Source organism: Rhincodon typus, chromosome 29 (genome assembly GCF_021869965.1).
Source record: "Rhincodon typus isolate 14 chromosome 29, sRhiTyp1.1, whole genome shotgun sequence".
NCBI classification, from domain to species: Eukaryota; Metazoa; Chordata; class Chondrichthyes; order Orectolobiformes; family Rhincodontidae; genus Rhincodon; species Rhincodon typus.
The window spans coordinates 15,229,297-15,253,206 of NC_063360.1; the positions used below are offsets into that span (position 1 = coordinate 15,229,297).

The 23,910-nt window shown below is 40.4% G+C and overlaps 2 protein-coding genes across 5 annotated transcripts in view; one reads left to right on the top strand and one right to left on the bottom strand.

Moving 5' to 3' along the window:
- Positions 1-23,910, bottom strand: part of pole4 (polymerase (DNA-directed), epsilon 4, accessory subunit) — a 30,757-nt gene that overhangs the window by 4,206 nt on the left and 2,641 nt on the right. The window contains exons 2-6 of one of the 4 annotated variants that reach the window (XR_007265103.1): positions 20,450-20,658; positions 19,061-19,145; positions 17,910-17,951; positions 15,417-15,505; positions 14,248-14,914 (exon numbers count right to left, since the gene is read on the bottom strand). Coding sequence is in view for 2 of the 4 variants with exons in the window: in XM_048613981.1 (XP_048469938.1) it covers positions 15,492-15,505; positions 17,910-17,951; positions 19,061-19,145; positions 20,450-20,658; positions 20,914-20,992 (429 nt within the window). In the remaining 2 variants the exon portion in view is untranslated. Of the gene's footprint in view, positions 1-14,247; positions 15,506-17,909; positions 17,952-19,060; positions 19,146-20,449; positions 20,659-20,913; positions 21,064-23,910 lie in introns of those variants that run through there. The other 3 variants (XM_048613981.1, XR_007265104.1, XM_020532443.2) reach the window with 3 other exon arrangements.
- On the top strand, positions 6,142-12,725 carry LOC109933449 (anti-dorsalizing morphogenic protein). The gene is made up of 5 exons (XM_020532436.2): positions 6,142-6,504; positions 6,596-6,738; positions 7,640-7,762; positions 10,150-10,345; positions 12,083-12,725. Exons 1-5 carry the CDS (start codon positions 6,225-6,227, stop codon positions 12,484-12,486), a joined length of 1,146 nt encoding a protein of 381 aa, XP_020388025.2. The 5' UTR covers positions 6,142-6,224; the 3' UTR covers positions 12,487-12,725.

The window sequence follows — 23,910 nt, forward strand, 5'->3', positions numbered from 1 at the left end:
GGAAAGCTGACATTTCGGGTCAGGACCCCTCTTCAGAAATCGGGTTTTCTGAAGAACATTTCTGAACAAGGGCCCCGACCCGAAACGTCAGCTTTCCTGCTCCTCTGATGCTGTCTGGCCTGCTGTGTCCCTCAAGCTCCACACTGTGTTATCTCTGACTCCAGCATCAGCAGTTCTTACTATCTCCTTTATTACTATCATTACCTTAACCTCAGATCACCCTCAACTGTTATTTCTGATGTCCAAATTTCTGAGTGAGATTACCAATTTGAACCAGATTGAATGGAGACACTAAGAATTAGGGCTAAACTGCTCCATATCCCTGACAGAGAGATGAAATTTCCCCTTTTCCTGGGCTGGATTTTAATATGAATATCTGAAGAGAAAGAACAAATTGCTGACTAGTCTTTGAAGTAATATAATTAGGTGAAAAGAGAAGTGCTTAAAGGTTTTCTTCCAGAAAAATGCACAGTGTTCTCTTTTGTCAAGAAATATTTGGCAGATATTGCTCTTGATTCTCATAGAATTACAGAATGATGTAGCACAAACAAGACTATTTGGCCCATTAAACCTGTGCCAAATCTTTTGAACAAACGATTCAATCAGTCTCATTTCCCTGCTCTTTCCCCGTAGCCCTGTAAAGGTACTTTTTCAATTCCATAATGAATGTTAAAATTGAATCTGTTTCCATCACCTTTCCAAGCAATGTTTAAAATTGTAGCATTGAGTTTATAAACTGCCTCATTCATCCTGTGCAAAATGCATCATTTTACACATCTCTGTTAAATTTCATCTTCCTATTTGCCAGTTTGTCTGCCTTTCTGAAGTCTGTTACTAGCCTCCTCAGCTATATACCTCTGCTTATTTTTCTTCTGTACAGACCTCCAAGGTTCATGAATGGCAGTGACTCTGAAATTCCAAAAGTCGATGCGTTGGCACACTGATCGGTGTGCACGGCCACAGAACTTGGAGGAAACATTGCTCCTCAGTGTTTATTACATTTAGGTTTCATGTCATCTGCAAACTTTGACATTCTATAACTGTTGGTGTTATTCATATATAACAAACAGCAGTAATTAGTGTCATAGAGATGTACAGCATGGAAACAGGCAATTTGGTCCAACTCATCTATGCCGACCAGATATCCTAAATTAATCTAGCCCCACTTGCCAGCATTTGGCCCACATCCCTCTAAACCCTTCCTATTCATATACCCATCCAGATGCCTTTTAAATGTTGTAATTGTACCAGTCTCCACCACTTCCTCTGGCAGCTCATTCCATATACATGCCACCCTCTGTGTGAAAAAGTTGCCCCTTAGGCCCTTTTTGATCTTTCCTCTCTCATCTACGCCCTTTAGTTTTGGACTCCCCCACCCCAGGGAAAATACCTTGCTTATTCACCTTATCCACGTCCCGCATGATTTTATAAACCTCTATAATGTCACCTCCGCCAGCCTCCAATGCTCCAGGGAAAATAGCCCCAGCCTATTCAGACTCTGCCTATAGCTCAAACCCTCAACCCTGGCAACATCTTTGTAAATCTTTTCTGAACCCCTTCAAGTTTCACAAAATCCTTCCTGTAGTATTCCAAAAGTGACCTAACCAACGTCCTGTATAGCTGCAACATGACCTCCCAACTCCTAAACTCAATGCACTGACCAATACAGTTATGAGGCAATAATGAGTGTTACGGATATTATACTAATTTGGTTACACCATGTAAACACCATGTAAAGTTCTTCTCACCAAGGATCAAATCTGGGATCTGTATGGATTAGTAGCAGGTAAACCTGCCCAGCATCAAGATGCTAATCACTAAAGAACAGTTTCTGCTGGTGGGTCACATCATTCAAATTCCTGACACCAGACTCCTCATTGCAATTGTTCTACTTGGAGTTCCAGTTACAGCTACTTACAGTCATAGCAGAGGTCTCCTAAGATGATGGCTGAAACATTTGAGGAATGTCCTCAAAGCTAACCTGAAAGGTCAAACATCCCTACCAATTCATGGTAAACCCTGGCTTGTAACTGAAGAAGAAGGAGAAGGCTAGTTCATGAGGACAGCCAGCACTTCCAGTGATTTGACCAGGAATGTGCTCAGGGGAAGTTGAAGTGCTGAAGAGAGTACACAAATCTCCAAATATGTACCCAATATTTCAAGAACCACCTGTCCCATACATGATAGAGTGTGCAGATCACACATTGGTCTAATCAGCATTCTAGAGCCTTTCAAACTGGGCAGGAAGCCAGACATTGTCAATCCTCAGGAATTCCCTAAGATGAAGGCATAATTGTCTAACTATTATGAAGCTGTGCCAGGAGTGTGGAGTTTAGCAAGAAGCAAATAGATGTATTAGAAATCAGGCCTGGGTTATGGTCATAAAGTCCCTAATTTTCTAATCTTCTACCAGTGAGTAAATTCTTCACTGCCATTATTCCCAACTGTGGGTTAACAGAAGGTCTTGTACTCTTCCAGTAGAAAAAGATTCTCCAGCCTAGCCTGATAAATTTCTTTTGCATGCTGAAATTGCTGGGAATCTGCTATTTTAGCACTTCTCATGTTTTTTTTTCAAATGGCCTCAAATGACCCTATATAAAGTGGTGAGGAATGAGCATTCCTTGTCACTTAGTGAACAGTGTAAAGGAAACCCAGAAACTTTATTTCATCTCTTTCAAAAGATTTGATCTATGATAAGAAAACATGATCACTTCTGCATGACAGCAAGCTTACAAATGAGTATTTGATCCACTATACAAGGCGTCTAGGATGCATTAACCTGGTAGGGGTTACAGCACAGATAATCAAAACACTATTTGAGCTTAAAAGGTTAAGTAATGAGGTCAAATTGCATAAAGGTTGATTTATATTACCTTGAGTTTAAAAGATTGAGAGTTATTTCAGTTCTGGTGTTGATATTGCAGATACAGATAAGCGATTTCCTCTGGCTGAGAAATTCAGGACAATCTCAAAAATGTTGCCTGGCCATTCAGGAGGAAAAAGTTTATTCATACCAAGTTTGCTGAAATGTGGCACTCCTTTCCTCAAAAGCCTACAATGTTGGGGCAATTACAATGTTTAAAATTGAGATTGTCAAGATTATTCAGTAAAATCATCAAATGAAGTGTGCCAAATCAGTCCTAAATTGATAGCAAGAAAGCTCAAGATGTTAAATAGCCTATTCCTGTCTAGGCTAGGCCAACAGGCCACAACTGCCCAGATATATTGCATGCTGAGCCTTTTTACAAATAAAGATAAGCGTAACTGGAACATTCTGCTAGGAGCTGCTACTCCAATAAGATGCCAGTTTTCTCCTATGTTTGCTGCTGACAGGCTCACTAATGAGCTACTAGGGGATCTTTCAGGATAGGTAGATCAGTGAGAGAGACTGAGACACACATACACCTGTCCTTTACCTTTTCTTCCCACCCTCCACCTTGCAAAGCTTATCCACAAGGCTTGCAGGGCAAAATAAATTCCAAACTGGGAGACAACCTACTTCCAACTCCTACTGTTGAATTCCATGGACAAAAGAGAGGTTTTACTGGTTAGCTCTGTTGCTTGGCATTTCTTAATGGACTATTTTTTCAATTATTCAGTTAAATTATTAGTTTATTGCTTTGGATTTTCTGAGATTCACATGATGTTTACTATTGTGGTAAACATCATCTTTCTGAAATTTGCTCACTAAACTACACCCCCTCCCCTAAAGTGAGGGAGAAATTGAAATGTGGCTCCTTGTGTAAAAAGGCTCAGCATACCTGCTGTAAACAATAAGAACAGTGTAAACCTCCAAGCCATACAATCCATAGAGAGCAAATCTGTGAATAAGAAATACAAGGACAAATCAGATTGAATCTGATCTTTGAAGATTGGTTCATCATAGCTCTGAGGCAGTGATTCTCATTCTTGTCACATTAGAGGTACTTTTTTACAACAGATGTCCAAAGTTGTTCTTTCCCATTAGACGTAGGATCATGAGAGATAAAGACATTTTTAGAAGTCCATTTCATTTGTATTCTTTCTGACATACAGCCCTACTCTTCAAACCCCTTTCTACTTCAGGTATAATCATACCTTTTAGTTTGTTGTCAGGTTTTTGTTTGTCTTTATGATCTAGCTATTGTTCTCTCTTGCTTTACTTTTTCTTTGCTGCCCCTGGAGCCCTCTCACCTTAACAAATCACTACTTCCACAGATATATTCAAAGAAGTAATTTAAGCCTTTGTAAATAACACTTTGAAGCATAAATATAAAAAAAGTTTTTAGAAAGCCAAGTAGCATAAACTGAAAGCAGTAATGTTCATTCTTGATCTTAATCCAAAGAAATGATCAGCCATTCATTAGCAATTTATGGTCACAAGATGCTGCCAGATCTGCTGTTTCCAGCACTTTGTTTTTGAGACCAATTTCTACTGTGCACAATATTTTCCTTTTGTGCTGTTACTGCATGTCTGTAATGAGCTATCACCTGAACCACTTTTCAAAATATACACTTTATTCATAAAAATTGTCCAGAAGTATATACAAATATTCTAAATCAATTCTGTACAGTCCGTGCAGAGATAAACAAACAAATGAAACTTTGACATTTGTCAAAGATTCTCCACTGTTGCAAAAAAGGCATCTTCTACAAATGCAAAAAACTATTTCATTCTGAGGTACCAAGAGGATCTGATAACTGAACACCTCTCGTTATACTTCAGCAGGAAGATCTCAGACTGTGGTTTTTTTTCACTGCATCTAGGTGGCAGCTGCCCCAAGCTTTAGCGCATCCCTCATCACATAGTCCTGGGACGTGGAATGTGCCAGTCTGCAACACTCAGTTAAGGTCAACTCTTTACACTGGAAGACCAACAAGTTTCAGGTAGACAAATCATGCTAACACCTCAACCACTGCACAATCACATTAGATGCTTCACTTTTACAACTGCAGCGCTATCACCTGGCATCCGCTATGGCTCAGTGGTAGTACTCTCTCTTCTGAGTCATGAGATTGTAGGCTCAAGTCTCACTCCATTGCAGTACTCAGGGATTGCTGCACAGTTATATTTTCCACCTGAGATATAAAAGATAGAGCCCTGTATCTATTCTCAGGTGGACATAACAGTCTCTACTACCCTAAGAACAGCTCCCAATAACTGACCAATATATATCCTTCAACCAGTAATATTAAATGAGATGATCTGTTGCCAGGTTCTTGCTACCAGTACATTGCCAGTCACGCCACCAAAAGGCCTTCAAATGTACTTCCTTAGCTGTAAAAGGAGTTTTGCACTGTGAATGGCATTATACAGGTTTTCATTTCCCATCTAATGTTAATACAACCCACTTGAATGCTCCAGTGCACTTGAGTAAAGGAAGCCCAGGGTAGATGAAAAGACATGGAAAACCAAAGGAGGTGAAAGGGCACATTGCAATCTGGCACTTTCTTTAGACTAAGTAGGCTGACACTGTAATCCCCCCTATTGCAGAAGAGTATGCAGATTTGTATCTTTTCTCCTTCCTTACAAAAAAAAATTGTCCTTCATTCAAAAGTTCTTCCTATACACGATGGACCGAATGTCATTACACTTGTTGTTACATGTGAAATGCAACAGAATGTTGTCCCACAGGTTCCTCATACTTTATGTTTCTGTAGGGCCCACCTGAACAGCAATTGCTTGTAGGCTTTGCGAAAGAAACGATCCATTCGTTTTACATCACAGTATCTACATACTACCATCACAACAGCTGGACTCAGCTTTGCCCTTATCCCAACAGTTTCTAATTAAACATCTTATATCTCTCTGACCTAAGGTATTTTGCTAATCCAGTCTTTCTGGAGTTTTATTTTCCCTTTCCACTCTTTAACACTTCTTCCAAAGCTATTTCTCTGACCTTGTCCCTGTCAGGGATGTCAGCAACCTGTTTGTACAGTTAATGGTTTCATTAGCGAAAATTAATCACGCAAGGGTTTAGAAAGTGGCCCCGACCGTGTCAGTACAATCGGGAGGGAGGTCCTCCATGTGAGGCCGGGTCAATGTGTATTACAGTTGAGCAGCAAGGTCCTTCCTGGCTTTGGAGTCACACCTCGTTAGCAGGAGAGGCCGAACCCCTCACACTCACTAATTGTCCGTTTGCATATTCCACTCTAATGGGCTGCACTGGGGGTTGGGTTTCCATTATATTGCGGCTGCCTCGGTGACCGCTGTTCCACTGCCCACTCCCGGCTGACGGTGTGCCATGTGCTCTAGACTCGGAACTTCGCTACTGCTCCTGCTCATATCTCTGCGGCCGAGTTGCGCTGCAAGTCTGCCTGGTCACAACCAGCAAGTCCGCTCCCAGGCTCTAAAGAAGCTGCTAGAGGTGTTCGGGATGGTGGACGCCCCGCAGTCCCCTCACAGGGCCCGCCAGCCCCCTCAGTATATGCTGGACCTTTACAACGCTGTGGCAGACGTGGACGGAGTGACTAAGCAACCCGATCTACTAGTGGGAAACACGGTGCGCAGCTTCCTGGATAGAAGTGAGAGCCTAACTGTGCCAAGTCGCGTTAAGTGTTAGTTATTGATAACCCCAGCCTTTCCTTGCTCATCTTTGCATCTTTTCTTTCCCAGGTCGCAGTCAGCAACTCCAGTTCTTTTTCAACCTGTCCAGTGTGGCTAAAAGCGAAACCGTTCTTTCCGCTAAGCTGCATCTCTTCAAATTGAGAGGTCGACTCTTTCGGGACACACTGTATCACAGGCAACATTTCTGTCAGGTAAGAGCGGTGCAAGGCCCTTCAGATCGACACTAACCCACAGTAAGGGAGAGAACACAGTTTCTCTCAGACTGTCTTGAAGTCGAAGAAAGCGAGAGTGGCAGAGGCAAGTAAGCCGGAAAGAAATTCAAAGGGGCACAGAAGTGAGAACGTAATTCCGAAAACACTCGGAAAAACAAAGATCCAGAAGTCTTTCTCTGCAGTCTAAGAAGTCCTCCCACCGTGGGTGAATTGACAGGGCCGTTTAACAGTATTCTCCGTTATTATTTCCAAATAGATATGAGAGGCTGCTCGTTCTCAATCACCCATTTCCACAATGTTATACTTGACCCCAAAAGTGTTAAGTGTACGTTCTATATATGAATGAGGAACTGACCAAAAACATCAGCTGCTATACTTCAGAAAAGAAATATCTGAATATGATCATCGGACCCCAGTTGTTTACACTGATTCTGCCACGTTTTATATACACCAGCGAGACTGGTTGGAAATTAGCGTGATAGACAACACAAAAATGTGAAGATTGCGCCTAACTTCGATTTTGCACCTTCTCTCTCCTCTCCCAAAGTATCTGACAGGAAAGAAGGCAGAACTAAGAAATGAATCAATCCAAGCTCAGTAATTACGAGTCCTTCATAACTGTAGTTTCTAATTAATTGGTTGTACATAACGATGGGATAGCTTCTCAGACAGGAGTTAGGTGGGAGGTAAGCAAATATGCTACCACTTCAGTGTGCACCGCTGCACCACGTAGGAAATAAGACAGTTTTTGCATCAATGATGTACATGAATGTAGAAATCACTAACAGTCAGGAGCAGTGCAATGATTTCACTGATTGTTTTCTTTGTTTGAAATATAATTAGCTGTAACAACTTGTCTGAGCTGTAAACTCTATTTTAGGTCAGTGTCTACCAGATACTGGACAGTAGTAACACATCTACAGCAGAGGGACAACGATTGCTGTCATCCAGAGTACTGGCAGTGCATGACAGCACATGGGAGGTCTTCACAATCACCCAGGCTGTAAGTTACATTGCACCATAACATTCAATAATAGTTATAGGATTAATTTTTGAAACATGACCACAGCCACACGATCACTAGTCACTATGCCCTCTCAAGTTGCAATAGACACCATGTTGACTTGTACCATTACCCACAAACTGTTGCCATAATCATTTGGCATGACGTACTAATAGACCCAAAACGTTATTAGGGATGGAAGACTAGGATTTTGATCCAGTCTCAGTGAAGGAATGGCAATATATTTCCATGTCAGGATAGTGAGCGGCTTGGACAGGACTTTGCAATATTAGTATAGAATAATCTGTGAAGGAAATAGATTTTCCTGTTGGAAGGCCTCCACAATCTTAATAAGATCAGATGAACCGCAAAAAGTAAATTATTTTAAATGGTCTATGTTTCCGCAAACACTTCTTTTTCTATCAGCTCTTTGAAAGTCCTACATTAAACCTACAGGAGGTTACACTCAATCTTTGCAATGCTCTGGTTAGGCCACAACTACAGTAGTGTCCAGTTCTAGTCATCTCACTTAAAAGATGGGAAGGCCATTAAGAGGGTACAGAGGAGATTATTTACAAAGTAGATTGCAAAGGCTTGGGCTGTTCTCCTTGGAAATGATAGAGGAATTAAGATCCCAATTTGATTAAATAAGCTAAGAAAATACAAACACTTCCCCTTAGCTGGTGGTACAAGGTCTAGGGAACACAGAAGAATGAGAAGAAAACTTTTTAAAACCCAATTAGTGGTAATAGCCAGAAACGTGCTGCCTCTGAGTGTGGTAGACATGGAAACAACCAATGATTTTCAAAGGAAATCGTATAGCTAGGGATCAAACGGGGGAGTGGGACTGACTGGACTGCTCCGAGAACCCGCCATTCAAAAGCTGAATGACCTGTTCTGCAGAAACATCTATGTACTGGTATTGATTATTACAGCTGTGAGAATAATCAAACCTACAGCTGCTATATCAGCAGCAGTAAGTGAACTAATGCTGGTTAGATTTCTAGGAGTAACTTAGAATTGTCATGTGTACTCAAGTACACAAATACAGGAGTACAGTGTAAAGTATACAAAGTCCCCATCTCAGATACAAAGGTATCTAACTACAAAATAGAAAAATAAAGAACTTTTAAAAGTTAAACTTTACAGTCCTTTTAGTATAAAGTAGAAAAATATATTGTAGCAAATGCACAGAATCTTGTTATACCTTGACGGGTTACAAGTTAGGAAGATGTTTCTCCTGGTTACACACATGACAATATTATAATTCTTATTTGTTACGCTATTTTATTTGTACAGTAACCACACCATACTTCAGCCTTTACCAATATGCTGGGGCACATTGTGCAGACCAACCAGCATACAGATGCCAGCTGTGATGTGGTGTAATGAGCCACATTAACAAATTTATAGGTCTAAGAGAGGATAAAGAGCTCATGTCAGTCAATGCTGTATAGAAATAATCAAACTAATTAGACTGTAAACTAGACTGGATTATCATCTGTGGCTCTATAGCAGGTATCCAACTATGATTTGGCACCAAATTAATTCTCACCTCAAGGCTGCAAGGGTGATTGAAAAATAAATTTCCTAAGACTGTTGAATAGGGTAAGGTAAAGCAGAAAGACAGAGCAACAACAGAGTCTCTTCACAACATGGTAAACCATTAACTATAAGAAAACAGAATGCTTAGTTATATTCTGTAACCAATTATGTCAGAAAGTATAGCGCTAAAACTGTAAAATAAATAGCATCCTGATCTGAAGCCATGTTCAGCACTGTTTTGGTTTTAAAGAAGGAAAGGGAATATTTAATCTACAGGAATGGTAGAAAGTAAAGTCACGAGATTGATCCACAACAATTGAGTTCCTCAGGAATGACTTTTTAAACCTTGAAGTGGTGCCTTGGGCCTTGCATAAATTTAATGATTTTAAACAATATATTTGATAAAATTAATCCAATGTATGCTAGGATACTAAAACAAGAACACAGATTTTAAAATGGTGCAAAACAAGAGCGATATGAACATCACACAAACTGAATAGGTATTTAAGTAATGGAGGTCAAAAACTTGTCTTTCAAAAATATTGACAACTTAATCAGGAATTTCCTTGTTCTAGATGGGTAAGCAACATTAGGCCCAATAACCTCAGATATGTCTGTCTTGCAAGCAAAAAAATGGAAATCTCACTGTGGTGCAGCAGGATCTACTGTTCCGAGATTGAAGGTGAAGGCACGTAACTTGGAATGAGAAAAGGGAGTTTTGTTCTGTATCTGACATCTGCCTCAGTTGACTTAACAGTGGTTCAGGAGATACAACAGAAGAACCCTACTCTGTGTGAAACACTTGCTGCATTAGATGATGAAAGATTTCTTTATTTGTGCAGGTGTACGCATGGACACACGATAAAAAGAGCAACAAGGGCTTGATGGTCATCGTGCAAACTCTGACTGGGCAGCAGACAAACAATCATTTTGTCCGCTTTGCCACAGGGACAGACCATCACAGCAGCAAGCAACCAATGCTGGTCCTCTTCACGGATGAGGAGAGGAGAGGAATTACCACTTCCTCGTCATTAAAAGGTGAAGTCCTTATGATTGGCACCAAAGATGATGATCCACCTTATCGCTGTAAACACATGTACAGAAAGCTCTCATAAGAATCATGCTTCAACTAGTTGGTTTCAATCTCAGTTAGGTCCCTTATGGATGGTCTTCTTTCAAATTCATTTAAGAGTCAAAACTGTAATTCTATTCATTTATATAAAAAGTAATGAACTTTAAATTCCTGATGGCTTGAAGGCTTCACACATCCATCCGTATTGTGCTCAGCTGTACACACCATGGAAAGTTATAGCTTTAGCTCCTAACTTGTTACATTATTTCAGACTAAATTACTTACACTCAGGACTGCCAGACTGAGGTAGAGAAAAACTATAAAACAGTGCAATCATCTTACTACTATAAAAGGACAGGATAGCCAATTCATTTTCCTTCACCTTACGCGGTAGCTATTTACTTTTAATCCTAATTAATACCCCTACATTCCATGCAGATATTTATTGGCTTTTTAAAATTCTAAATTACTTCTGCATCTAACCCACATCCAGAGGATGTTGGCTTAATAACAAAATTTAACTCTGAAGAGACAACTAATGCTCGGCGGATTGGGTGAAGCACTGGAGAACTAACATTTTTTTTAAAACATTTCATGGGCTTCAAGTGTCACTTGCAAAACAAGCATTTGTTGCCCACCCCTAACTGCCCTAAGATGGTGAGGTGCCACCCTGAACAGCTACAGTCCATCTACTGCAAATACATCAAAGTACTGTCAAACTGTTCACAGTGAGGGAAAGTTATATGGTTTTACATTGGGTGAATTGACTGACAACAGGGTTCATTCTCTACTACTTTAAAGACTTACTACAAAACAGGAACTGGAGTAAAGTCAGTTGTAACAGTCAACGTGCACTGACTGGAAGGTAATACCATGCCAGAAAGAGCAAGGAAGCCGAATGAGTCATTTACAGGGTTAGCTGGGAAGAGTTTGAAAGCATGACTGCAACACAGTGACCTAGATTTTCCAAACAGTAAATTTTCTGCCAGATGTGCACTAGAATTGTTCTATAACTTGACTGTTTTGAGCCAGAGAGCTAATGTATTTGGTAAACCCATGGTTGGTTTAAGTTGTTAGCACTCTCAAAGGTAGGTCTACTCACCTGCAGTAGAGATTTCAGATCAATAACAGATGTAAAGGTCAAAGCTATTCTCTCCCTCTACCTCCCTATAGTAATGCTTGTTTGAGATTAAGCTAACAAATGTAAAGATTTCTCACTTGAAGTATTACCATAATCCAGCACAGCAGGATCCAAAAACTGGTTTCAGTCATGGTGACACTAAGTATGAGAATTAAAAAGAATTAAATCCTTGCTGACACACTCAATACATAGGTCATTAATAAGGGTCTAGGCCTGAAACGTCAGCCTTCCTGCTCCTCTGATGCTGCTTGGCCTGCTGTGTTCATCCAACTCTGCACCTTGTTATCTCAGATTCTCCAGCATCTGCAGTTCCTGCTATCTCAGATACTTAAGTCTGACAGTCTCCTTTGAAATGCAGTACAAGATTCAGGTCAAATGAACTTTATTTCCTTCTCCAAAAGCAAGCCAATAGAAAGATGCTGGAAATACTCAATGTCCAAAATCTGCAACATTTGCTTTTTAACAGATGGTGCTGATATCTTGAGGGAAAGTAAAGATTTTTGTTTTTAAATGGCCCCTGAATACATGAGATGACTTAACTCATTATACGCCACACTTACAGATATGGCCACAGAGATTCCATTTCTCTCTCACGGAACACTTCAGAACAAAGCAAGCCAGAACCGGAACACAAGGTCCTTGCATTTCCAAGCATGTCAGAGGCATCATCTATATGTAGACTTTGAAGAGATCGGCTGGTCTGGTTGGATTATCTCCCCTCGAGGGTACAATGCTTATCATTGTAAAGGAGCATGCGTCTTCCCACTGGGCCAAAATATGAGACCTACCAACCATGCCACTGTCCAGTCCATTATCAATGCTCTTAAGCTAGCCAATGATGTAGCTTCTCCGTGCTGTATCCCAGACAAACTTTTCTCCATTAATCTTCTCTATTTTGATGATGATGAAAATGTGGTCCTGAAACAATATGATGACATGGTCGCTGGAAGCTGTGGGTGCCATTAACCCATTATCAACCCCTCATTCAGAATTGTACAAGGCAAGGAACCATAACCATGGCAGTTTTGCATAATGACTGGTTCCTGAGGTGAGAAACCAGCATCCTCAGGAGATCCGGAAGCAATGGGATCAGTAGCAATCATTTCAAAAACCCCATACCATGCAAGTAAAGTGTTGGTTTGGAAAATGGATTTAAAAAGTCACTCCCTAAAGGAAAGTATGCAGACTGCAGATTGAGTTGTAAAATGTGCATATGTGTACATAATGTTATACAGATGTATTAATATATCAAGATCATGAGTAATTCTGGCATTGTTCGATGTAAATTGATGTATTATACAGAATAAATAAATATAGCGTAACAGGATTGGGTGACTTCAACACTTATAAACTTTCAAACAAGAATGAAGTATGAACAAACAACATGATCTCTGTCTTGTTTCAGTTATCTTCAGTTCTTTCAATATTTCACACTCCTTCACTGATGTTATCTTCTCTTTCCAACCTTCAATCATGTCCTCGCTCAAGCTATTGTTTATTATTTACTTTTCTCCTATTATTATAATTCCAAGTCTTCACTGTTTTATTTATTCTCATTTCCAAAAATGAATTGCAATTCAGTTTTCTAACTGATCCTTGGTGTCTCACTGCCCAAGTGATATTCTCATCTTCCTTCACTGCTTTTCTGTTATCTTCACTATTTCAAAACTCCAGTATCTTTTTTCCTTCAAGTGGTGTAAAGACATTGCCCATTTTTGCTGTTTCACTCTCCCCTTCCCCTCATTATTCTTGGTCTACCACTTTCATATACAATTGAAGAGGTGAATTTCCTCATCGCTCTTAAAATCTGATGCACAAAGGAGGCAAAGTCTGCCTCACTTTGTTTATTTGAAGAAATTACTACATTCAGACTGTTACCAGGACCCAAACCTCTTCAAACATATCCCTACCTCTTAGCAAAATCTCATTGTTGGAAGGAGACACAGACTGGCAGCGGTGCAAATAGTTTTTGGCTTTGGGGCCTCCTGACTGGTTTTCATAAACTCTGGTTGACTACTTTAAGAGAATAAAAATATATTTAAATATGGAAATCATGTTAACCCGTTTGAAATCTCATGGTCTCTCATTTTTGTCTATCAACACCCTCAATGATTGCCAATGTCACATCTTCAATTACACAGCTATTCTATTTAGCATGCCGGGCTAAATTCCATCTATTCCAATATAAAAACTTTCAGCCAGGCTGGGATTGATAACTTTAATCAAGCAGAAAGTTTACTATCTTAAGCAGGTCATAGTTTAAATCTATTTACATTGTGAAGTCTCCCAGTTCTTTTCTGAATAACCTCTCACAGATAAAATGCTTAAGGAATTTCTTACTGTTATACTTTGCACTCACAGCCCTGTTTTTCTTCAACTCTCCAAACAACCTATTAATATAATACTTTTATTTGTTACAACATTGGGCTGAAAGGTCAGCCTTGTGTGCGCTCATGCATAAGACTTGGACCAATAACCTTCTAAAAATCAAGGGCTAAGAAAATAGAAAACAGATGAGAGAAAAAAATCAATTCCCATCAAAAATTAACTATTGTACTACCAAACATGATGAACACTAGAGAAGAAAGGTGTAGCAAAACTAGGACATGGTCCTAGATCCAGTTAACCTGACAAAGACAAACAGTTCTATAACACTGAAAGGTGGGAAAAGTGAAGGACTCAACTAACAATTGCAAATGTCATAAAAATTGAACTTAGTCAAAAACGTAATGCACAGTTTTCTTTAATCAATAATTATCCTTTAAAACTTGACTCTCAAACCAGACTCTTCCAGGCCATTGGCATTAATAGGTATTACAACCAATTCTGAATCCAGTTTAACAAATAATGGTCAATGTTAATTTAATTGTATTTATTGGAGAACTTTTGTATTCATGTCATTTGGGGGGTGGAAAGGGCAGACAGAACACGATACAGCACAGGGCACATTAAATTAGTGGAATTAGGTTAGGAGGGATTATACAAAGAAGATTATCACTTGAAAATAGGTCATGAAGATATTACACATTATACAAGTTAACCTATAATTCTCACCCTTCACCACCAAACCCATATTGCAGAGCTGATAGAACTGCACAAAATTGTGCACGTAGTAACAGATGTACTGTTTACTGACCAAAGACTCTACAAGTAGTTATTAAAATGGATTCCTCAAGTACATTACCATCAGATACACAAGGTGACCAAATGGGCTGACAGAAATGAAAATTGTGGGCTGTGGGGTTGGAGTGATCTTGGTTCAAAAGAAAAGGATACAGAGTATGACTGTTGTGTACCTCAGTGACACAAAGATGACTTCAAGTAGAATAAATACCATGGTGGTCCAAAATCACTGACCAAATCACATAATTGTATTTCAATACATAACATCCTCCTGCAAAGCACAGAAAGTTAATTTGCAAGTGAATTAGAAACTAACGTGAAATGATAAAATAGCAGGTATCTTGGAATACGTTTCAGGTTGGAATTAACTGAGGGTCAAGGCAGTTAAATTTTCAGTCTTAAGCAGTACAGATTTCAGATCATATCCAGTGCAAGTGCAATAATGTAAAAGCCTGTGCTCTGAAACTTTTCATTGAGTCAGCACACCTCCTAAGATGATATATCATTAGGTGCCGTATTAGAGATATATTCCAAGCCATGATCTGTTTTGCGTAAACTATTGATCCTGCCTTACATGTTGGGATTTTATTTTATGCATGCATATCCTAACCTCAGCAGCAGCATGACTGAAAGGCCTTACGGTCAACAGCAGTATTCAAGATAGAATTACAAAACCTTCTTAATGTAGTCATAATTGCAAACGTTCACATCTGGAATCAATAACTCGTAACAGGTACAACTACCTTTTTACAAATTATACAAAATATACATACACTTATACAGTGAGATCTTTGAACACAGCTCTCCATCTATAGTCAATGTGGCCGCTAGTGAAGCTTGGCTCCAATTCAGTCCAGAGTTCCTAGAAAAATAAAATGCACTGAAATTCTCTGGAACATATACATAAGAAGCAGATATGTCAACAAAATGCAATCCAAGAAGCAGTGACCATTGCAATGCCTATATTTACAGAGTTGCAGCATCACCACCAGAACCTGGGGAAGATAACAGCATTCCTTGGATCAAAGTGACTTAGGCATTTGAAGAATCAGGTCATTTAGAATCAGTCTAACAACAGGGTGGAAACCAATTTTCTTTACTCACACTATTTTTCCCATTACAACCAATTAAAGTGCCAATAAATAAATGCTATACTCAAGATAGAAAACCATGAGAGAACATGTGACATGCAACCATACACCATGCAGAAGGAAAAAAAGGCTGAGGGGTCAGGGAAGGGGAGAGACAGAAAGAAAGAAAGAAAGATTAATTAAATCAAAAGCAAAACACTGCAGATGCGGAAATCTGAAACAAATAAAGGTCAAAATGGCAAAGTTATGCAGTATTTGTGATCTCTTCTCAAGATGGCGGTATGCAACGCAGCACGCGGGCTCCTAAACCCAGCAGCCCAGAGCTCTTCTGCTCAGTTTACTTTTACTACATTTTTTCCTTCATTTGTCTTTTCTTTCTCTTTTCTCTTCATCTTCTAATATCATGGGGAAACTGGACTGGTATTGGTTGGCTACAGTGATGACGGTGCCCAGAGCGAAGACTCCAGACTATGGTAGGCCTAGAGTCTGGACTTGGGGAAATCGGTGGGTCATTGGCCATGGCAATGCCCAGAAGAGGACTCCTACCTGTGGTAGGCCTGCAGTAGGGACTCGGTAGACTTTGGATGCAGTGGTGGCGGTGCCTGAAGCATGGACTCAGCAGAGGCAGTGCCCGGAGCAAGGACTTCTGACGGAGGACTTTGCAGAGACCTTAAAGCCCTGTATGTGTGTGTTTAGACCCCTTGTTCAGAAGGTGAACTCTATTCATGTAAATTTTTATTCGTTTTGTAGTCGAGGCTAGGTACCACCACAGACTGGGGTGGAAGGACTGTATTTCTGAACTTTTGATTCCTTTATTTTTCTATTTTATTCCTATGAGTTTGTATTTTTCTAATTTATTCGCAAGAATCGGTGCTTAAGTGCCCTTGTAGCTAAGATGGCACCGTAACTAGTGACTTGTAAACTTTTCACTGTACTCATGTGAGTACATGTGACAATAAAGCTAATTCTAAGAAGCAAACAGCATTAATATTTCACATCAGTGATCCGAGCATGTCTCAAAGTAGTTCACAGCCAATTAATTATTTTGAGTTGCTAGTGAGGGAGAATGGGGTCAGAAATGTAATAACTTAGTAATTGAAGTGGAGGCCAGGCAATGTGGAAACGAAGAATGATTTTGATTTCAGGTAAATAAGACATTAAAAGCAGGAGGATAAAACTGTAAAGAGATCAACTAATAAAATACTGGGTTTTAAGAGATTTAAAATAAGAGTCAAAATGGCACAGTGAGTAAAATCATAAGATCATAACCGGATACAGTACAATTATGAGTGATGACTTAAACCAGAAAGGGGTGTGACAATGTACATAAACTATTTACAGAAGGACAAAAGAAGATTATAAACAAGAAAGTTAAGATTGAAAGAACTGTGAAGCTGTGGATTGCAACACCAAAATATGATTAAAGCAAAACTTCTGTCAATAGTTAAGAATAGGCTAAGTAGATCTTGTGGCACAGTAGAAATGCTCCACCTGTGGACCAGAAGATCTGGGTTCAAGTCCCATGTGCCTCAGAAGTGCATCAATAAGGGGAGGCGACGGCCTGGTAGAATTATCACTGGACTGTTAATTCAGAGACCCCAGGTTCGAATCTGCCATGGCAAAAGGTGGAATCTGTATTCAATAAAAATTTGGAAATAAGAGTTCGATGATGATCATGAACATATTGTCAATTGTTGGTAAAACACATCTGGTCACTAATGTTACTTAAGGATGGCAGTTTCCTTCCCTACCTGGTCTGGCCTACATGTGACACCAGATCCACAGCAATGTGGTTGATTTTTAACTGCCCTTTGTGCAATTAGGAATGGGCAATAAATGCTAGCCTAGCCAGTGACACCTCATCATGTTAATGAATAAAAAAGGTCCAACAATTTGATTAAAGGTACTTTTAAGAATAGGTTAGATAAATAATTGAGTGAATGGAGGGTACATTGTATTAGTGCAATAACTGTTCATGTGAAAGATTAACAACAGCCTTGACAGACTGTGCAATTCAACTAGTTTCAGCCTTCACATCAGTAGCTCAGCTCAAGGTAATTCTGTCTGCTGCACCTTGCAGCAGCAATGCCTTCTCCACTGGTGTAGGAAAGATTGACAGGAGAAAACAACAGACAAAACAAAGTTATGGCTGTTAAACAAGGAGGAAGGACTCACCTTCCAAAAATGCAAATTCATCTGTAACATCAACTGCATTGTCTGAAAGAGAAATAAAAATACAATATCTAGCAACTTCGATAACTTCCAAACAAACCAACAATTGACTATTTCATCATTGCAGTCCCACCTCCACACAAGCTTAGCTTAGCACTTACATGATTTGGATGTAAACATAGGAAGTATGGTTAGCAAGTCGCAAATGAAACCAAAATTAGCTGTATAGCAGACAGTGAAGAAGGTTACCCAAGAGTACAACAGGACCTTGATCAGATGGGCGGAGGAGTGGCAGATGAAGTTTAATCTAGATAAATGCAGGGAGCTTATCCACTTAATGGTAAGGTCCTGGGGAATGATGCCGAAAAGGGAGACTTTTACAGTGCAGTTTCATAGTTCCTTGAAAGTGGAGTCACAGGTAGACAAGGTGATGAAGGCGGCATTTGATACACATGTCTTTATTGGTCAGTGCATTGAGTATGGGAGTTGGGAGATCATGTTGCAGCGTACAGGACGTGGTTTAGGCCATTTTTGGAATACTGTGTTCAGTTATGGTCTCCCTCCTATAGGAAAAATATTGTGCAACTTGAAAGAGTTTACAAGGATGTTGCCAAGGATGGAGGGTTTGAGCTGTACGGAGAGGCTGAATAGGCTGGGGCTATTTTCCTTGGAATGTCAGAGGCTGAGGGGTGACCTTATAGAGGTTTATAAAATGATGAGGGGCATGGATAGGGTGAATAGTCAAGGTCTTTTTCCTAGGATAAGCGAGTCCAAAACTAGAGGGCATAGGTCTAAGGTGAGAGGGGAAAGATTTAAAAGGGACCAAAGAGGCAACTTTTTCACGCAGAGGGTGATGCGCCTATGGAATGAATTGCCAGAGGTTGGTACAATTATAACATTTTAAAGGCATTGAATAGGTATAAGAAAAGGAAGAGTTGAGAGGAATATGGGCCAAATGCTGGCAAATGGGACTAGGTTAATATAGGATATCTGATCTACATGGACGAGTTGGACCGAAGGGTCTGCTTCCATGCTGTACTTTTCTATGACTCTGACTTGAAACCACAACCACGCACACATTATAATCCGACACAGACCTTTTTTATGCTCTGACAAAGTAACAGTCTGGAATAACAAACTGCTGACAGACTCACCCACATCCTTTCGTTGGATGGTTTTACGCTTTCCCCGCAAAGCGAATGAGTATGCATCCTTCGCAATCACTTCAACAAACAGTTCCTTTGGGAGAAACCAAATTCAGTGTTCAGTCACTGTAGTACCCAGGTTGCTCAGTATATACTCTCTCTCACTCTCTCCAGGAACTCAGTATACAGCTCCAATTCTCATACAGCTCTAATCTCTGTCCTGAGCAGGAGTAGCATTTCCTCCCTCAGCCTTTCCTCTCACTGTATCCCTTCACAATGAGGAAAGTTGCTTTTGCCTCATTAGTAAACAATAAACAGATGCCAAGATACTAGTTTCCTTAAGAGTTAAACTAAATTAAAGCATTCTTATGCAAGGTGATCAATGTCACTGTCATCAGGGATTAAACGATCCAGAACCCAACTCTACATCTGTCTTTGCCCCATATCCCTTAATACCATAAAATTACTGACCTAGATTTAAAAATATTTAAAATCTAGATGTTTAAGAGTGTCACAAACAGGTGCAGAAAATAATCATGAAAGCTAATTCTTGCCTTTAAACTATTTCCATTGGGTGGGGATTTTAGAACTAGGAGGCATTGTCTGAGAATTAGGACCAGACCATTCAGATTAAGAAGCACTTCTGAACAAAAAGGGTGGTAGATGTTTGGAATTCTCTATCACAAATTGCAGTGGATGCTGAATCGTTGTTAATTTTAAATGTGAAACTGGTAACTTTTTGTTAAGCAGAGGTATTATGGGATATGGGCCAAAGACAGGTAGATAGAATTAGGTCACAGATCAGCCACGAGCTTATAGAATGGTGGGACAGGCTCAAGGGGCTGACTGGCCTCCACTTATTTCTATAACTGCTTGGAGGAGGTCAAAACTTCCACTACCCTTTGTATGTCAATAAGTATCATTACTTTTCAAAAGTCTATCTCTACGGCTTTGATTATGCCCTCTAATCTGGTGGCATCTATGGAGGGGAGGGCGGGGAACGTCACCTTAATAACTCGTCAGAAATTGCTGCAACGTTTGGTTTTTATTTTAGTGGTCACACTTCTAGAATAATTGATGTTTAATTCATTATTATTTCTCTTCAAGGAATAGCTACACCGAAGAAGTTCTGCTAAAGTGTCCAGTATTTTGCATTTATCCTTACCTCTACTCGAAATTTACCCCCTGGAGATTATTGTGGTAAATATACTGTGTACCCTCACCAAGCAGCCCTGAGCTCAGCACCATAGAACAAACACGGGCAACGACCGAGCGAACTGTCCCCAGGAGGACAGTCCGGCCACAGTGACAGTTACGGCCTGGAGCGGTGGTTGGGGGGGGGAAAGGAAAAGGGTGGGGGTGGGTTGGGGTTGGGGTAGCCGCCATTCACTCACACACCGTGGCCTTGCCGATGGCGAACACGGCCTCCTGACTCGCCAGCGAGACATCGGGATCAGCCTTCATCAGCCCCTTGATCCGGCTCAGCGGCAGCCGCAGCAGTTTATGCTGTAGGCCCAACCTGTCCACTTCGGCCTCCAACTGTAGACTCTGGCCTGGCTCCACTCCGCTCTCGCGCTCCTCCATCAGCCGCCTTCCCGCCACGCCACCTGCTGACCCCATCAATCACCAATCAAAACGCGCTGTCACCCCTCCACCAATCACAACACAGCATAGGAGCGCCAATGACAACACAGGACAGAAACGCCAATCACCAGACGGCATGCAAACAATCCAACAGCACGACAGGCGTGAAGAGGTGCGGTCCAATCAGATGGTGCAGCATGAACTTTGCTAACCAATCAATCGGCTGCAATTAGTAGCAAAGCTCAGTTACAAGAAGGGACCATGCTGGAAATACTCACAGATGTTGCCAGATGTGATGAGTGCTTCCAGCATCCACAGTTCTTTTTCCTTGTTTAAAGCATAGAGAAGTAGAGACATTTTGGTTCATTAAGTTTTACCGACCAAGCTACACTGATTCCACTTTCCAGCACTTCACTCATAGTGGGGAGAAGATGGCCAAGTGGTATTATCACTAGCCAATTAATCCAGAAACCCAGGTAATGTTCTGGGCAATTTAAAAAATCTGGAATTGTATGTCTAGTTGTGACAATGAACCGTTGTTGATTGTCAGGAAAACAAAAGGGAAGGAAACTGTAATCCTTATCTGGTCTGGTCTACATGTGACTCCAGATCCACAGTAATGTTGTTGACTCTGAACTGCCAATGGTAATGCATGTTGGTGTAGCCCACATCCTCTGAATGAATTGAAAAAAAGCCTAGAGTGTTATGACATTTCAGTTGCTTATCCAAGCATTTTTAAAGGTTGAAATAAAAACAGAAGTTGCTCGAAAAGCTTAGCAGGTCTGTGATGAGAAATCAGAGTTATCCTTTCAAGTTTGGTGACCCTACCTCAGAATTGGTAGTGGCTAGGAAAATGTATCCATTTAGTCTCCATCAACAGCTACTCACTATCCTAGCGAGATCGTTATCCACTCCATTGTCTGTCCAATTGTTCTTCTCACTCTTTAGGCCCTATTCCCACTTATCGTTTATTCCTTACCCCCTCCCCCACCCTATCTTCTGCAATATAAACCAACATTTTCCTAGCTACCATCAGTTCTGAGGAAGGGTCACAGGACCTGAAACATTAATGCTGATTTCTCTTCACAGATGCTGCCAGACCTACTAAGCTTTTCCAGCAATTTCTGTTTTTGTTTCTGATTTACAGCATGCACAGTTCTTTCCATTTTTAAAAGTTGTGAGGTTTCCCATCTTTTCTTCTCTCCCAGTCTGTGCATTTGAGGTTTCCATCACCCTCCGAGTGAAAAATGTTTTTCCTCAAATCCCTAAAACTCCTGCCCTGTATTTTAAAATTATGGCCCTTTGTTATTGATCCTTCAACTAAGGAGAACAGCCGCTTACCCACCCTGTCCATGCCCCTCGTAACCTCATATGTCTCAATCATGTCCCCCATCAGCCTTCTCTGCTCTGTAAAAAATGACTTGAGCCTATCCAATCCCTTGTCGTAGCTAAAATGCTCTAACCCATGCAACATCCTGGTGAGTCACCTCTGCACTCCCTCCATTGTAGTCACATACCCACAAAGAAGTGAGTTAATGCTTGCTTCTGCAGTGGTCAGAACGGAAGAGGTTGATTGGGGTTAAAGTTGTAAATTGTGGCTGAATGCACTCCAAGAGTGTCCTGGAAATGTTGGTCTTAAATCCTTGGAGATTCCAGGACTCTCTTGGAGGGATGATAATCTTATTCTAGGTCAAGACAGATTGGTAAAGGATGATGTAGATTGTTTCACGTTCAAGGTGGAGTTTAGAGCAGTCAGATATAAATGTTGAGGTTGCTTCCGAGTAGTGTGGTCTCACATCTGTGAAGGCTGGAATGCAGTGCTCTCATACCTGTCCCAGAACACCAACTTTGATTCCAAAATGGAGAATACAGTGGCCTAGGCTACACTGTTGGGACTGGAGAATGATTCTGGTCTGAAATGAAGCTGTTGTACACCATTGGTCTCTACAAGGAGGAAAATAATTCCTTATTGTAGAATTTTGCAGTACTGCAGCAGGTTATTCAGCCTACTGTGTTGAAAGTTTTCAATAATTTCCACTGCCCAGTTCTTTCCCCTCAGCCCTGAGATTTACTATTTTTTAAAATACCTTATGAGGAAAGTGAAGTTTTGGCATTTCCATTCCTCCTCAGGAACATAGTGTGATACTCATCAGAATACCGCTCATGAAATCTGAATGCACTGACTCCTCAGTTAAAGCTAGTCATTCTTAGGAAAGGCTAGATGAGATAAAATGAGTTTTGTATCTACTTCTCAGAATTCCTTGTGCTCTGTAATTCAGTATTAACTGCCCATTTCTACAATCTGTGGCCTTCTGGGTGAAAGTGGCTCTTTAACTCCATTGCTTGTTCACTGTGAGCACAATTACATCCACAAGAAGCCTCCCCAATACACAATGTGCCATTTTGTCTTGCAGTAAGAATAGTAATATTAGATTAAGATGAGCATTGGATGGATATCTTCCAACTGCTGGGAAATACATGATCATACATCTGTTGCCAAAAGAGGAGTTTGTTGTGTGCAAGGAAGACTGTTAGCGTGAATCCCAAACACAGTTTCCAGTGGAAGAGGTGTTACAGAATCATTAACCTATGGTGCACGGAGCATGAGGATTTTATTCTATGGAAGAATTGGAGCGAATTGAAAGAAGTAGTAGTTCTCTAATCTTACCTACTTTGTCAGGTCAGTTAAGTTCTAATAATGGCATTCAATCTTGAGATATCCAGAACCACTGACATCTCCCCACATAAGGCTATTATGACCCGTTCCATTGTTTTTCTTTCTGTGAATACCTCGCAGTCATTCCCTGCACGAGCTCATCTGTTCCATTAATACCTGTGGGTCAGCATTTGAGGAAAAAAAAATTAGGTCTTTACTTTGGTCTTTTGGCTACCAGGGAAATGGATGGAATTATTGTTTTATAATAGTTACTTTTAAGTTTCTCAGTACTTTGAAATAATTCTGCCTTGTCTGCTCCTGGTCCTGCAGAAGCAAAAAGAAAGGGGAGGATTAACTGAATTTAACACATTGACAGATGGTGCAAGAAAATTCAGTAACCTGCTTCCTCTCCAAGTTGGCTTTTAATTTATGCAGCAACAACTTACTTCCCATCTTCCCACCAACATAGTTTACTCCTTCTTCACAGGAGTAATGCTCCTGTTGCTCATTATTTTACAAATTAGATGTTATAAATCACTTGAGAGTGACCTGCTCTCTAAGTTCAGGTACATATCTGAATTATCTCTTTCTATACTGATGAAAATTCGTCGAGGTAAAA